A 14,882-nucleotide genomic window follows, 5' to 3' on the forward strand; every position below is an offset into this window, starting at 1 on the left:
AATCAGATATGACTCCATCCCTCTGCCCCAAGCTGCCTTGGCATCTGGAACTTGCAGTTTAGTCCTGAAACTGTCAATTCTCCATCTCACTTTTCATCACTTCCCTGTTTTCCATGGCACCACTCACCACCTGGTGCTTCCTAGCAGAGTCCTTTTTGGCAAATGCTGGAAGCTGGGCACAAAGAGAATGTGGTGAAAATCTCAGACCTCCCTAGAAACCCAGAACTTGAGTCTGAAAATGTAAAATTGGTTCCACTCCTTAAATATACAGACAGCAGAGATTCAGGGAGCTGGAATAGCAAACATCTCTGTTCTCCAGATGCTGTAAAGCCAGGGCTCTGTGGAGGAACTTTGATTTTATTAAATGATTTCCAAGTTCCACTCAGAATTACTACAATCCTGCTGGCAGCGTTTCTTAAGATCTGCTCTGAGAGGACAATCTTTAAACTCTGCAGTTGGCTCAATATTTAAAATTAGTCTTGGACTGGCTGCAACACTGCAATCAGTGCTTGGGAAGGAATTTTACATATTCAGCTTCTAGTGGAGTATTAACTGGTCCCAGCATACAAAATGCAAATGGTTCCCTTTTTAGGGATGAAACAGAAAGCTAAATGTTATCCAGATCACTACAGCAAGGTGAAAAACAATGAGGATCTGAAGGGACTCTAAATGCCAAAGGCTTTCTGTTTGAATGGTTGGAGCAGACTCATTCCATGTGTTTCATCACCACCTGACTGATTGCAGAGAAACCATGGCAGAAGCAGGTCAAAGAGCTCACCTGAAGGTTTTCCCTTTATCTGAGGCAGCCTAGTCTTGGCTCTGGCAGCAGGAAAGCTGGGCACGGCATAACAGGCTCTTCCTGAGAGTCTCCAGCTAGGTTTAAATCCTTTGTATTGTGGTGCTCTGGTGTGATCATAGCCACAGCAGAACACTCCTGACTACAGGTGAGGGTGTCCAAGAGCTAGGAGAGAACATCTTCAGCTGCACAAAACAAGGAGAATGGATGTAGAGAGACGCTCCGGGTTTTGACTGGGAAAAGTTTCAATTGACATATTTGGCCTTGTTGCCAATGCTGAAATCCAAGCTGGCTGGTAAAAAGTGCCCACTGATTTTTCTTTTTGCTTACAAGAAGGAGGAACTTTATGCTTTTTCTTCTTAAATTTGAGCATCCCACAAGTTCTTCTGTTTGGGAAGTTCTTAAAATGAGCCTGTACCACAGGATTTAAGTGGAACTGCAAGTTGAAGGTTAATGGAGGAATTTTGCTTGTGGGATCTTCAGAGTGGACATGCTTACACCCATCTCTGCCTTTTGAACAGGCAGCAACAGGTGAGCTTGTGTGGAGGCAGCAGTTTCCAACATCATTTTCCAAAAATCCCGTTGAGTTTTAGGCTGAAACTGTGTGTCCCAGTGATCTGCCATGTGCCTCATGTCTAGGAGGCTTCTCATGGGTGCTTTGCTCTGTGGGGTGATGGTGGTAGTTCCTTGTGGGTGAATTCCCTCTGGTGCTGGGGAATCCTCAGGGAACATCAGCTTGGAAGTGCTTCCAATTGCTGCCAAGACATGAAGGTCCTGGGTCCAGTGCTAAGGACAGAGTAGACTCATGTCATGGAAAACTAATGGAAAGCTAAAAGAGAAAAAAAAAACTAGATTCTGCCATTGGTTATGAACATGTCAGGAATTCAGTGCTCCCTGAATTCCCCAGTGGGGAATTCAGTCCTGAGAAAAAGGCACTACAGCCCAACACTTATCAGAGAATTACTGCTAAATGGAGAAAGGCTGACAACAAATATTTACCCTGGGATCAATTCCGTTTAAAGAGCAATGTTTGGAACAGAGCTTGGATCTGGGGAGGTCAGGTGTAGGATCAAGGCTGCATTTATATAAAGACAGAGGGATATGCACTAGGATTCGTTGCTTGAAAAGGGAAAAGACTGGAGGATTTTGAAAGACACACTATGAAGATCCTAATTTTTGTTCTCACACTGAGTGTTTTCTCATGTTCAGGTAAGTTGGAGCCTAATCCTCCTTCTTAGGGTGATTTGGGGGGATAATTACCAGCCTACAATGAACTGATGGAACTGTGCCTCCTTCTCAGGGTTTCCAGCGTATGACTATGACCTCCCTGTCACAGAAGAGGCTCTCAATGCTTCCATTGCACGGATCAATTCCCAGTCATGGAGCAGAAACCTGTATGGTGTTGTCAGGAGCCAAGTCATGGGAGTAAGTACTCAGACAATGGAGATCCTTTACCTGAAATGCGCTTTGCTGGGATGGAAAACTTTTCTACCCAGTCCTGGAAACTCAGATTTAGTTGGAGTTGGCTAATGCTGCTTGAAAGAGGGTGGGTTTGGACCATTATCTGAAGTTATGGCTTTAGGAACCTAAGTATCTTTTGTATACAAGTTTGTAATTAAAATACTTTAGGAATTCAGATTTTTCACACCTAGAGTAGAAGTCCATGAGTGTTGTCTTGTAGGTTTTTGTTCAAAAGTTATGTTTTTAAATACCTCCAGCTAACTGCTTTGCTTTGGACATCAAGCAACCTGGTTTACCTGAAGCTTTTCACTGATTAAATGTGAAAATTCTTTCTCTATTCTTTATTTAGGCCATCTGTCTCTATGCACCAATTCTGGTTTAAATCTGCTGGAGTCTAAGTGCAAGCAGGAAACCCTTATCTGTTTTAATTAGCAGTGCTCAGAATTATACTGGATACTCCCGGAGTTAAGGAGTTAAAACCTCTTAATTCAAAGTTATAATGTCCATGCTCCTGAATACCCTCAGAACCTTTCTGCTTCTATAGGTGGCCTGTATCAAGTTTTCTGCAAGAATGAATGTCAAGATATGTATGGATTTATATAGCTCGGATTAAAACCCCCAAGTATTTGAAAATAGTGGGAATTTGTTCTTTGTTGGGTTTTTTTTTTTGAGGGGGCATTGCTTTTTAAATTTTTTTTTTTTAGTCTCCCATCTTTAGCAAAGCATTGATTGGACTATGAGAAAGAGAAAAGAATAATCAGAAGGGACTAACGATGTGTTGTGTTGACTCTGCTTTCACCAGGTGGACATGTGGGACAGCAATGCTTACAGGTTAGATCTGCAGTTTAGCATCCGTGAGACTGTGTGCAGCAAAGCTTCGGGGAGAGACCCCTTCACCTGTGACTTCAGAACTGGGCCTTTTGTGGTAGGTGCCCTGGTGGGAATGGGAACCCTCCCCTCTCTGAAGGAACTTCTCAGGATGGGTTGCAATGCTGCTGGTGCTAAGAATGGCTGGCTGCTTTTGATAGAACCTGCAGCATGGAGTGGGTGTTAGGTGGGGAGGATCAGTGGTGGGGAATTCTTCTGCCTGGTCAGTGGGGAGGGCAGGGAGATGAAAAGAGTATTTGTGCCCAGGAAAAGTGAAGGTATGTGTGCTTTTGGGGCCAAATCATAAAAGAAATGGCTTGTTCTCTAAGATAAGGGGGTAGAAGAGCCGATATTTCTCTTGCTTTTACCTATCTGGGCACCACATTAAGAGTTATCTTCCTGTGTCGTGCAGATCTCCCTTCTGTGCTGACAGTGCTTATCTCTTTCAGATTTTTCACTCTCAGCCTGAAATTAAAAGGCTCTTGATACAGCTCTTGCTCTTCTCTGAGTCTTAAATCACCAGTTTTGGTGGAAATAAATTGTCTTCAAGACTGGACTTTTCTGTGCACAGTTACTTGGACCAAATCACCTCTCTGCTCTGGAGCTAAGCAGCTCATACCTCTGTGTGGATGGCACCACACATAATCATTGGTTATTGCTTTGCTATTTTTCTTTAAAAATGCAAATGTTGGCTACTAGGTGTATCCTAAACTGTATCCTAACTACAGTGTATCCTAAACTGACACCACCCCTGACTTCTTCTTGGGACAAGATGGTAGTGTGAGGATGTGTTTTCCAAAGTGGAGTGCAGGTTTTGCTGCAGTTTTTTGTCCAATTGCAGAGACAACATCATCAAGGGTAGTTTCACTTCCAGAGCTGGAGCTGCCGTTGGTGTAGCCCTGCACTGTCCTTCTCTTTGTGCTGAGCTGTGAAAAGGATGTGGAGGTTTTCTCCTACCCCGAGCAGGCTCAGAGGTTTGTACAAAAAACACGTAGTTGTGGAGCAATAACGTGTGGGAAGTCATGTATAATCTTTCTTGGGTTTCTTTCTCTTGGAATTTGTACTTTAAATCCTTCTGTAGGTTCCCACCACCAATGACACTCCCATGAGAAGGTTTGTGTTGGATGTTTGCTCTTTGAGATTTGGTCTGTTTTGCTCTGTTATAGCCCACTGCTTCCTGCAGGAGTGTTGTGGAAGTCTCCGGGGAGCTGATTGCCAACATCACCGTGAGGTGCCATCGCGGTACATTCAGCTCTGAATCGATGAGCAGTGAGGAGGTAAGGAAGGGGGAAACCCAGATTTTTGCTGCCTGGAGGAGTGAAAATTCTGCTTACACTCTTTAAAGAGAAGTCAGGTGTCTGTGTGTGCTCCTGTTGGAGCTGGAGGTTTGGATCAGGAAAGTGGCTGTAGTTTGAAATCTACGTTTGAATCTATGGTTGTAACACTTTCCATCAGCTGAGGGCTCTGACCTTGCCTGGGAGAGTGTGACTCTCTGTGGCAATCTGGCACATCTAACAACTCCAGCACTTCATTCGTTGAGTTTGGGCCTGGAGAGCAGTGACTAGCACTTCTTGGACACACACAAATCCCTATGGCTCTGACTCTGTCACCTAACCCAGCTCTCAGCTAAACATGTCATCGCAGCACAACCCAAGGACATTTTGTCTGTTGAGACCTTTGTTCCCTTTTTGAGCTCTTTTTTTTCGTTTTTTAGGGTGTTATTCAATGCTGACCTAACCAGGGAATTCCTGCTGGCTGTTTTCAAACTGTGCCAGTGTCCACTTTATCCATGGATTGACTCTTGAATGTGTGTATCTACACTCACAACAGCTTTACAGTGGGTGTTGTGCTTGAGGGAACAAAGTTTAACAAGCAAGGATATGGACAGCTTTTATTTTTGGAAAATTCAGGGAGCTAACTGAAGAAGTTGAATTCTAGAATCACAAAATGGTTTAGGCTGGAAGGGTCCTTAAAGCCCATCTTGTTCCGTCCCCTGCCATGGGAGGGACACCTTCCACTATCCCAGGTTGCTCCAAGCCCAATGTCCAACCTGCCCTGGAACACTTCCTGGGATGGGACAGCCACAGCTTCTCTGGGCAACCTGTGCCAGTGCCTCAGCATCCTCACAGGGACAAATTTCTTCCCAATATCCCATCTAACCCTGCTCTCCTTCAGCTCAAGGCCAGTCTTCCTTGTCCAGTCACTACAAGCTCCTGTGAAAAGTCCCTCTCCAGCTGTCTTGTAAGCAAATGGTATTCTTTGTTACTTTTCCTTGGCTTGAATTTCCAAATTAGCTCTTCATTTATTTTTTTTATTTTTTTCTTCTCAATATTTCCATTCAGAGCTGGCTAGTAAGTGCACCCCAGGAAGCCTGGCTCTGCAGAGCAGAAAGACTGCATGTGAAGCACTGGAATCTGTAACAGAGTCTGGGATGTTCAGTCAGTCCTCTGTGGGTTGACACAACCACTGTTTAACAGGGCACTCAGCACAAACACTTGCTTTTACAAGCAGACATCTTCCCCCAAGTCTTCCTTAACCATCACTTAAAATTCAGCGCTGTTGCCAATATTCCTGCTGGGGAATATATTTCCTGCAATGTTAATAAGGAATAAATGCCGAAGGGAATTACTGCACTTGAGAAGTAAAGTGTTTCCCTCTGCAGAGAGATGCAGCAAGTGCACTGTAGCTCTTGCTGTGGAGCTATAACTCTGCTCAGGGACTCTCAGCTTGGCTGAAATGGTGTTGATGTACCTGTGATGGTATTTGGATGGGAGATGTAATTGTGATTGATTGAGGCTGGCATCACAGAATAACCCGAGTTTGACAGGATCATGGAGTCATATGCAGGAGTACCAGCAATAATCTTGTTTTCAGCAAAATTAAGAATGGGGTTTGGAACTACTTTAGTGACCACCTAGTGCCTGAGTGTGAAAAACAACGTTCACTTCCTGGTAAATTCTAAAATGTTTCATAAAAAAAGACAATAGGAGACTAAGACAATAAAACAGAGGGTTAAAACTGCAGGGTGCTTGGCACTCTGCCAAGAGCACCCCTGGTGTTTTGGAAACACCCTTTATATACCATTTATATTGCATCAACCTGACACATATTCATAGATCTTTATGCATATTCAAACTTTTCCATTTACTAGTTTACATTTTCCAGGAACTGTTTAGCATGGCCACTCCTTGGGTCCGCCTTTTAGGAGCATGCCTGTGTCTTGGCTTGTGGTTTTAATCCTCTTCTTTTAATTTGGGCCTTGGCTCCTTCTTTCCACAGATGGTGAGTGTTGATAGCAGCAGGGTCCCCATCATCTGTTCACTGGAGGTTATCCTAATTAAAACGTACTATATTGACTATTACAGCAAAGCCATTTTAACATGCTACATATAGCATTCATCTTAATACTTGTGAAAGGCCAACATTGTACTATGTATCTGTAACATGAGGAAATGGAGAGGAGGAACTTCTTGCCAGGTGAGGTTTTTAAAGAAGTATCTTTAATTTACAGGTGATGCAGGCACCAATAATGATCCCTGACAGGCGAGGCAGCACTCACAGGGGAGGTAAGCCAGTTCTGCCATGCTGGAATACCTTGACCTAAGTTTTCCTCTTGGAGCATCTCAAGGTCATCTGAGGGAGAAGACAATGTGAAAGATTAGCTGTTTGCTCCTGGTCATGGGCAACTGGTTTTTCCCTTGCAGGGGGGTGTCTAGTTGAGGGTGCAGGAAGGACACTGTCCTGCCAAGCCAGGCCATGCTGAGGTTTATACATTTTTTGGATTGTCAGATTTGTGCTCTCATAACCAGTACTTGTGTGCAGAATGCAATGCTGAATATTTTCTATTCTCAAATCACTGAGTGGTTTGGGTTGGAAGGGATCTGAATGATCATCTAGTTCCATCCCCTGCTCTGGACAGGGACTCCTTCCACTATCCCAGGTTGTTCCAAACCCCATCCAACCTGGCACTGGACACTTGCAGGGATCTGGAGGCAGCCACAGCTTCTCTGTGCAGCAATCAACACAAGTTTGAAAGCATCTCATGCTCACAGACTTTTCCATGTTCTCTTTCTAGATGATGACTTTGCTCCTGAAGCCTTCCCTTCAAGGGGAAGAGGCAGCAGCCGTGGAGACTGGAACAAACCCAGCTACTTCAGCCCTGACAAGATGGAATAACTTGATTTGGGTGAGTGTGGGTTGGGTGAGTCAAAGAACCTACAGCTCCAGAAACACTGGGGCTGGAAAAGGCTATCCCAGCAGGGCCCCAGCTTCATTGCTCCTACATCTTTCTGATCTGGACCACCCATGGAAATGGGGTTCAGGTTAGGGTAGGCTTAGGGTTAGGCTTAGCTGTTCTACACCCTGGGTCTGCAGGTTTATGGCAGGATGGGGAAGTGACTGCTCAGGATGAAGGACTTTTAGCTGCTTCACTCCTCAGAAAACATCCCAGCTACAGAATTCATGGCTGTCACTCATTTTTCACTTGTGGATCCCATATCCCCTGATGTACACCAGTGTCCTGGGGTATGGGTAGTGTGAAAAGCATGCAGGAAAATCAATTTATAAACTCTGAGTTTGAGTTTAGTGTAGGGTCCTAGCCTTTTTGCCTACGTTTTCCCGTGACAAGGCCAGTGAAGGGCTGGAGCACATCCAGAGAAGGGATATGGAGGAATGGGCTTGTCTTTGTGCCAAATCAGCTGCCCCAGGGCCACACAGCTCCTCAAACAAGAACTGAAGGGATCTGGGAGAACCACGGTGTAGTTTGCCCAGGGGAAGTGCTTGTCTTGCAGAATCCGTGAAGATGTTTGGGAGCCAATTAATGGGAATGATGATGAAAGGCACCCGTGATTTATTGGAGCTGGCAGGGCCCATCCTACACAAAGCACCTTTGCTGACCTGCCTCTGCGGCTCTGTGTGGGAGCAGCTCTAATTGCTGCTGATGCTTTACCTGCCATCTTAAGGAGTTCATCTAAAGGGAAGTGGTTTGAAAGAGTTTTAGCAACACGGAATGAGCTCATTCTTTGGCATGCTAAACAGGTTTAAAGTCGTTTGAGAAGGAAGAGGAAATTACTTAGTGCTCTGTCTTTGTGATTAAAAAGACTTGGAGCAGTTTGGGTACATATCATTAGCAGGTCTGTGTCCCTGTGGACTGCCAGAACTGAGTCTCCCTTCGTGTGGAGCTCAGCTCCAGCCTGCTGCGTTGGAAACGAGACAGTTTTAGATGGAATTTAGCACCGGTGACTCACCAAAAGCTAACACATGTTACTCATAAGCATATCCATGGTAAGCCTCGATGCGCTGAAGGAGACAAGCCTCCTGCTCTCCTGGAAACGAGATATCAAAGGAAAACCCAGGCACTCTGCTCTGTTTGTAAGAATTATTTCATTAAATCCATATGCTATTTTAGTTTATCCCTGAGCCACTAAAGCCAACAGGTCTTTTTTATCACTGCCTGTCTTCTTACAGGAATATCTAACTTTTCTTTGCCTTTGGAAAGTGCCAGGTATCTTTAATTCTTTGGCTCTCGAGAAGAGCTATCCCCTTTAAGCAGCACTCAGAAATGCTTTGTGTTCTTGTGTCTAACATCTAACAAATCTCCAAACCAAAAGCAAGATGTAAAATCTTCCTGAAAATAGAATGTGAAGCAAGAGGGGAGAAATTTATGGTTCTTGAAACCCAGAGCAGTAGGAAATTTAATACTTTCTGTCTGCTCTTGAAGACGGGTTGTAAGTGTCGTTTATGGAGCTATATTTCATGCAAGTGTCATCTGTGGAGCTGTGTTTCTGACGAGTTTCCTGGGTTTTGGACATGTCAGAGGCAGATACATCAGGAGATTTAAAGAGAATATCAACTCCACCCCCAAAGCCCCTTGTTTCTCTGGCTTTTATCGATTTGACTTATTAGTTGCAAAGTCTGGAGAGGAATCTTCCTGATTTTGTTCGCATCCAGAATTAGAGGATTTCATTTGAAGCCAAAAATTAAACAGATTTCATGTGTCTGAGGCCAGGAAAAGTTATTCCCTGCTGTTTTCCCTGGGTTTTGGCATATGTGTGATCCTGGCTGGCATTATTACAAGCCATGCAGGGTTTGATGGGGGCATGGGGAACGAGTGCTGAGTTTTGAAATGGCAGTAGGCTCAACCGGCTTAGCTTAGCTGAGAAGATTTTGGAGGAGGCTGGGGAAATAGCAATTTAATAATAGAAGACTTTCATCTCTTACTGAAAGAACCTGGTGCTGACAGGCAAAGCTAGACAAGTCCAGGTAAGAAATGAAACGTGATTTTTTTTCCTTTTACACACCAGAATGGGTAACTGACTGCTGCAAAAAATTGCTCAGACAAGTGGCTGACAGTTTTTCATGCTGGATTTTACATTTCCGAGCTAGGCCTTCTTATCTTTTTGGTTTCAGGAATTATTTCAGGAGAATTCTGCACTTGACTTTGTACAAGAAGCTAGGCTAAATGATCTCACTGGTGCTTTGTAGCTCTTTTTATTTATTAGAATGTGCTAAATATTCAGGAAAAAAAAAACCACCACAGAGCCATTGTTATATAAAGAACATTTTCAAGTCTGCAGCCTTCAGACCCACCAGTCTCCTGGTGCCTGCAGGAATTAGGAACTGAATATGAAAAACCCCATCAATGATTAATGAGCTTACTTCAGTGACAAGTCCTAATCAGATTTTCTGGATTTATTTCCTCGTCCATCTCCAGAACTAGGGAGATTGTGAAATTCCTGTTTCATGTTCTGGGCCCAGTCTTTCCCATAAATAGCTCAGGTACACAGGGGGTGACAGGAGGGGGGAAAAGCTGCTGTACAAGAGCTGATCACCTGTTAAAAACCCGAGCCTGCGACAAACTGGAATATGCTTAATGGTGCTCATGGCTCTGAATTGCAAAGAGGAGCCTAAAAAGGGCTCAAACTTGCTAGTCACCTTAATCTCCAGGGAGCAAAAGGGCCCTGATGCTTTACTCTTCCAGAATCAACTGTCTAGGGCAGTTTTTTCTTGTGCAGACCCGTGAATTGTATCCAGAGTCTCCCCAGCAATGCTTCATGTCCTTGAACAGGAAAATCAAGAAGCAAATTCCTGCCTTTGCAAAATACAAGTAGATGTTGAATGCTGATTGAGTCTTACTCGTTAATCACACAAGAAAAGTGTTTTTCAACAGGAAATCAGCTTCCTTCAGCATCAAGCCAAGGGGCTGTGATTTCCTCCTCAAGTTTTCTGTATTTTCCTTACAATTGCTCTCTGGCTGAGGTCTCTGTCACCTGGCACAGCTCGCTGCTGGCAGGAGGGTGGTGGTGGCAGTCGTGAGGAGCTGATTAGCAGCACTGCACCTGCAGAAGTGGATAGATTGGCATCCTTAATATAAATTATTAGGGTGAGGGTTTTTTTTCAATGAAAGAGTAACAGGCAGCATTGGGGCTCTTCTCATATCTAAGAAATCCAGGATCTGACCTTCAGAGTGAAATGAATGCTTGTTTACCTGACTCCTATAAATATAATAACAGAGCAGAGTTCACAGCTCCCCTGGGGTATGGAAAACTGAGCTTTAATCCCCAGTGTCCTCATTAACGAGCTGCTTGACTTTAGCTGCAGTTTTATATCCTCATGTCTTTGTTTTTGCCTCTCCCATTCACCCACCCACTTTCTAGGGTTCTCATAAAGGAGCTTATTGCTTTCCGTGGGGGGAAAAAAAAAATTAAAGAGGGAAGCACCAGAGGGGAGGAAAATCCCTGCAGAGTGGGATCTGTTGGAGAGCATCCGTGTTGGATGAGCTTTGGGAGTGAGAGCTGGAGCAGTTCGGCGCTTGGGGAAATGACAGGCTGCTGTTTTATCGCTCCTGCCACGCAGCCTGGCTGTGATGGCCGAGTCCTCAGTGTCAGCTGGCAGCTGTGATGTGCTGTGGCAGGGGAAAGCATGCTTTCATCTGTTCAGAGGCAAAGGGCTCAGAGGGAAACAGAGCCAGGCAGGACCTTTCCTGCTGCTGGGGTCAGAGTGTGGCACAGGGATGGGCCAGAGGTGTTAGAGCAGAGAGGAGAATTGCTGTGACAGCCTCCTGGTGCTGTGAACATCAGCAATTTTTGTCTTGCCCTTTGTCCCCCCTCTTCCTGATCTGTTTTGAAGGATTAGACCCACAGCTGCATGGAGGAAATTGTTCCGGCTCAGGGAGGACACAGAGCTTGTGACACTTCACAAGCCCCTTCGTCTAATCCCAGGAGAAAACCAAGAGGACTTTCTTCACTGGAGGAATGGAAAGGGCTCTCGACTGCCTTCAGCAGTGCTGGGTTTTAGAAATGAGCTTGTCAAAAACTCACACAGTTGGGAAGGACCTCTCAAAGCAGGGCTGTGTACCTGAGGTTGGGATACCATGGGATAGAGATCCCTCATCCTCTTTGGGCTCCAGACAGGAGCCCTCTTGGGGAAAGACTTTCTCCTCAAACGGAGCTGGAATTTCCTGTGTTCCTTCTGGTTCCTGTTTCTTCTATTGTCCCTTGGTCCCCAGCAAGGTTTGCAGTGGCAGGTCCTGGCATCCCTCATCTCCAGGGCTGGGCAGGATTCAGGGGCTCCTGGACAAGCTGTTCTTAGAGAGTCACTCTATTTAATCCCTTCCACACGTGTAGACTCTCCTTTCTTGCCCAACTCTATCTCTAAAATTTTACTAACAAAATTGTCTTACAGAAAAATTTCAGGTTGCCATGGTGACCAACTTGCTGAAGACAACAGTGTAGGCTCCAGAGTGCTGGGGAAACTGTCACATGTTCCCTCTGAAAAACACATCTCCGATTTCCTCTGAATATTGTACTCTCAATTCAGATCCATTTCAGAGCAGACCATACATCATATTCTAGCCTCAACCATCTCTGCTTTGGAGACTTGACAATATGTGTTGATTTGTGTCCCTTGGGTCTTATTTCACTGTTGTTAATTTTTCCAACAGTCTGCTTATTTTATTTTTTTTTTTTTACCCTAATTAGTCATTGCCATGACATTTGTGCACAAACAAAATGTTTTGCATATGCAGGTTTCATTTTGCAGATTCCACAGGGTGGGAAACAAATTAATAGGCATCTTGTTGGAGCTGAATACACTTTTCCCAAGGATGTTTGGTTGGTTCTGAGACAAATTCTTAGCTTTGACATTTCTCCTTCTTCTCTGTTTTTAAAGTAGATTGGAGAATGAGAAGAGTCAAGATTCAAAGATCCAGCACGGGAAAAAAGAACCTGATGCCTTGGCCTTTCCTTTTTGGTGGAAAAACTGTTCTTCCATGGAGTGAGAGTCTTTCCCCAAACTCACTTTCTGCTCTCATGGCAATTGGAGAATTCATGAATTCATGATTCAGTCATGAGATGCTAAATAAACCCTCATCCATCGATAGCCCTTCTGATATGTTGTCTCCCTGGGAGAACTCGAATTTAACTGTGTCCAGGACATTTCCACATCCCATAATGACGCTATTAAAAGCTCGTTATTCCATTCGTTTGTTCTTCTGCGTTGCTCTCTGCTTGCTTGTAATTTTCTGTGATCCTCGCGGCTAATTATTGATTATTCCAACGAATACACCCACACTTAATTCGTTTCTCTCCGGGCTGCAGCAGCTGCGGATGGAGAAGCCTCGCTCCAAATCCAGAGGCTGAGGTTGTAGCCCACCAGGAATCTGGCTTTAATGTGGAGAGCTGAGGACTGTTAATGAGGGTGATTGTCAGGTACTAATTAATGGCTTTTGGAAGAAGGCCAGCTTAGAACAGACCTCTGATGTGTTCCTCACCTGGGAAAGGTCGTAGCAGTCTCATCCTGTTCTCTCCACTCCCTGCACAGAGCCCACCCTGCGGCTCTTTGGGAAATGGAAGGTTACTGTGCAGCTCGGGGGGTTCTTGTTCTGTTTTTTTTTTTAAGGCTTTATCAGTCAAAATCAACTGGTTTTTCTCTCTAAAGCCACTCTTCCACTCAGTTCGACTCTCACCTAATTTTCCTTCCTGACTGCAGTGAGGTAACCTGATTTGTAGGAATTTCCATCTCAAAAGCTTGGAAAACTTAGTCAGAGCCCTCGATGATCACCTGTAGCAGGGAGCAGAGGGTGCTGATAAGGTGCAGAGGTCTAACAGGGAAAGTGATGTTTTCCTTTTCCACGGTTGTTTTGCTTTGCTTGGATGAACAGGACTGGGAACATCAGCCTTCAAGGCCAGGCTGGACAGGGCTTGGAGCAGCCCGGGATAGTGGGAGGTGTCCATGCCCATGGCAGGGGGTTGGAATGAAATGAGCTTTAAGATCCCTTCCAACCCAAACCTGCCTGAGTTTCCATGGCTCCTTTGCTCTGAATTCACAGTGCCAGAGTCCTTCATCATCTGTCTCTCTTCCAAATTTTTGCTGAGCATCTTCTTTCCCAATAGGGCTGATTTCACCCAACTGTGCTGATTTTAGGTAGAACCATGACCCTTCATTGGGCAGGAACAGCTTAGATGCTTTCTGCAACTCCTGAGCTCAAGAGAATGTGGCTTAGGTCTTTCTGTATGTGTCCTACTGGCCCAGGTGAGCACAAGACCTTCTTGGCCTGTTTCTCCAAGATCTGGCTTTGTTTCCTGGAAGGGATGAAGTGGATTGACACAGGAAACAGCTTCAGCTGGGCTTGTACTCTTCCCTGTTTCACTCTTGCTTTTCCCAGTTTCCAACAGATAGTTCTCAGTGTTGGACTCTGGAATACAGAGTGTGTGCCCTTGTTTCTGATACTTAGTTATAAGATCTAGAAAAACATTGAATTTCATATAATATGAAATTCATGAGCATGTTTTCATGATGATACATGAAAACAAATGTTAAAGTTAGATAGAAAAAGCTAAAAATGTAAGTGTGTAGATTAGAAAGTTTTTTAAATCACTGGGTGAAAAAGTTAGTTTAGAGAACAGGAGACAAGGTGGAGGATTTAGGGTGTTGTCCCTTGTCCCTTCTTCTTTCTTCTTCATGTTCTTCTCCTAGAGGTTTTTGGGTAATAGTAAGTGATTGGGTAGAAAATGCCGCAGTGCATCACAGAGGTGATGGGTCATTGGGTCATTAAGAAAAATAATATACGTGTCTATTGTAAATTGGGTAAAAATAGGTATAAAGATAAAAGAACTGCGAAGTTTGGGGCCATTTTGTGCATCAGACATGAAGTGAGCCACAAGGCCTTGTTTGTACCATCAGAAGAAAGAAATGTGCCAAATTGCAAAGATTAACCTTGTAACCAGCCTGGAGAGACCTGTCAAGTTTTGTGCTCACCTGTTAATAAACACAAGAAACAAAATTCTAACGAGCTCGGGAGTTTTCTTCGAATAATAAGGACTGAGATAAATGGGACTCCCCACGAGGGAGGATCCCAGAGGAATTCAGCCCAAAGGAGGCTGAGAGACTAGGGAAAAGTTATATCCACAGAGAATGGAGCCTAAAGGAGGCAAGGAGAGAGAAATTACACTCAGGGCCAGGAGTTGGACTCAAAAATCCTTGTGGGCTCCTTCAACTCAGGATATTCTATGACTCTATATTTTACTGGTATGTGATAATTAAATGTGCACTTCTCTACACACACACACACACACACACAAAAAAAGGCAAAAACCCACTTTTTTTTTTTTTTTTTTTTTTCTTCTGGCCTAGTCAAAATGATTACAGGGTATTTTAACCTCCTGGCTGCACACATGCAAATGCCTTCACACCTAGGAGCTGATGTGGCATCTGCTGTGCAGATGTTTATATGGCAGCAGGGAGCAATATTTCCTTTGTC

General features: G+C 44.4%; 1 protein-coding gene across 2 annotated transcripts; it reads left to right on the forward strand.

Annotated features, from left to right (window-relative positions):
- Positions 1–1,838: 1,838 nt before the first annotated feature.
- On the forward strand, positions 1,839–12,601 carry SPP2 (secreted phosphoprotein 2). 2 transcript variants are annotated; one of them, XM_014262111.2, is made up of 7 exons: positions 1,839–2,005; positions 2,097–2,221; positions 3,060–3,182; positions 4,291–4,401; positions 6,636–6,690; positions 7,200–7,310; positions 12,293–12,601. In XM_014262111.2, exons 1-6 carry the CDS (start codon positions 1,957–1,959, stop codon positions 7,298–7,300), a joined length of 564 nt encoding a protein of 187 aa, XP_014117586.1. In that variant the 5' UTR covers positions 1,839–1,956; the 3' UTR covers positions 7,301–7,310; positions 12,293–12,601. The 2 variants fall into 2 exon arrangements, with proteins under 2 accessions (XP_014117586.1, XP_087915069.1); XM_088058943.1 differs by having other exon boundaries at positions 12,296–12,601.
- The last annotated feature ends 2,281 nt before the right edge of the window (positions 12,602–14,882 follow it).

The sequence above is a fragment of the Pseudopodoces humilis genome, chromosome 8 (assembly GCF_049639895.1).
Source record: "Pseudopodoces humilis isolate 2021_Gansu_Grassland_sample_001 chromosome 8, ASM4963989v1, whole genome shotgun sequence".
Lineage (NCBI taxonomy): Eukaryota > Metazoa > Chordata > Aves > Passeriformes > Paridae > Pseudopodoces > Pseudopodoces humilis.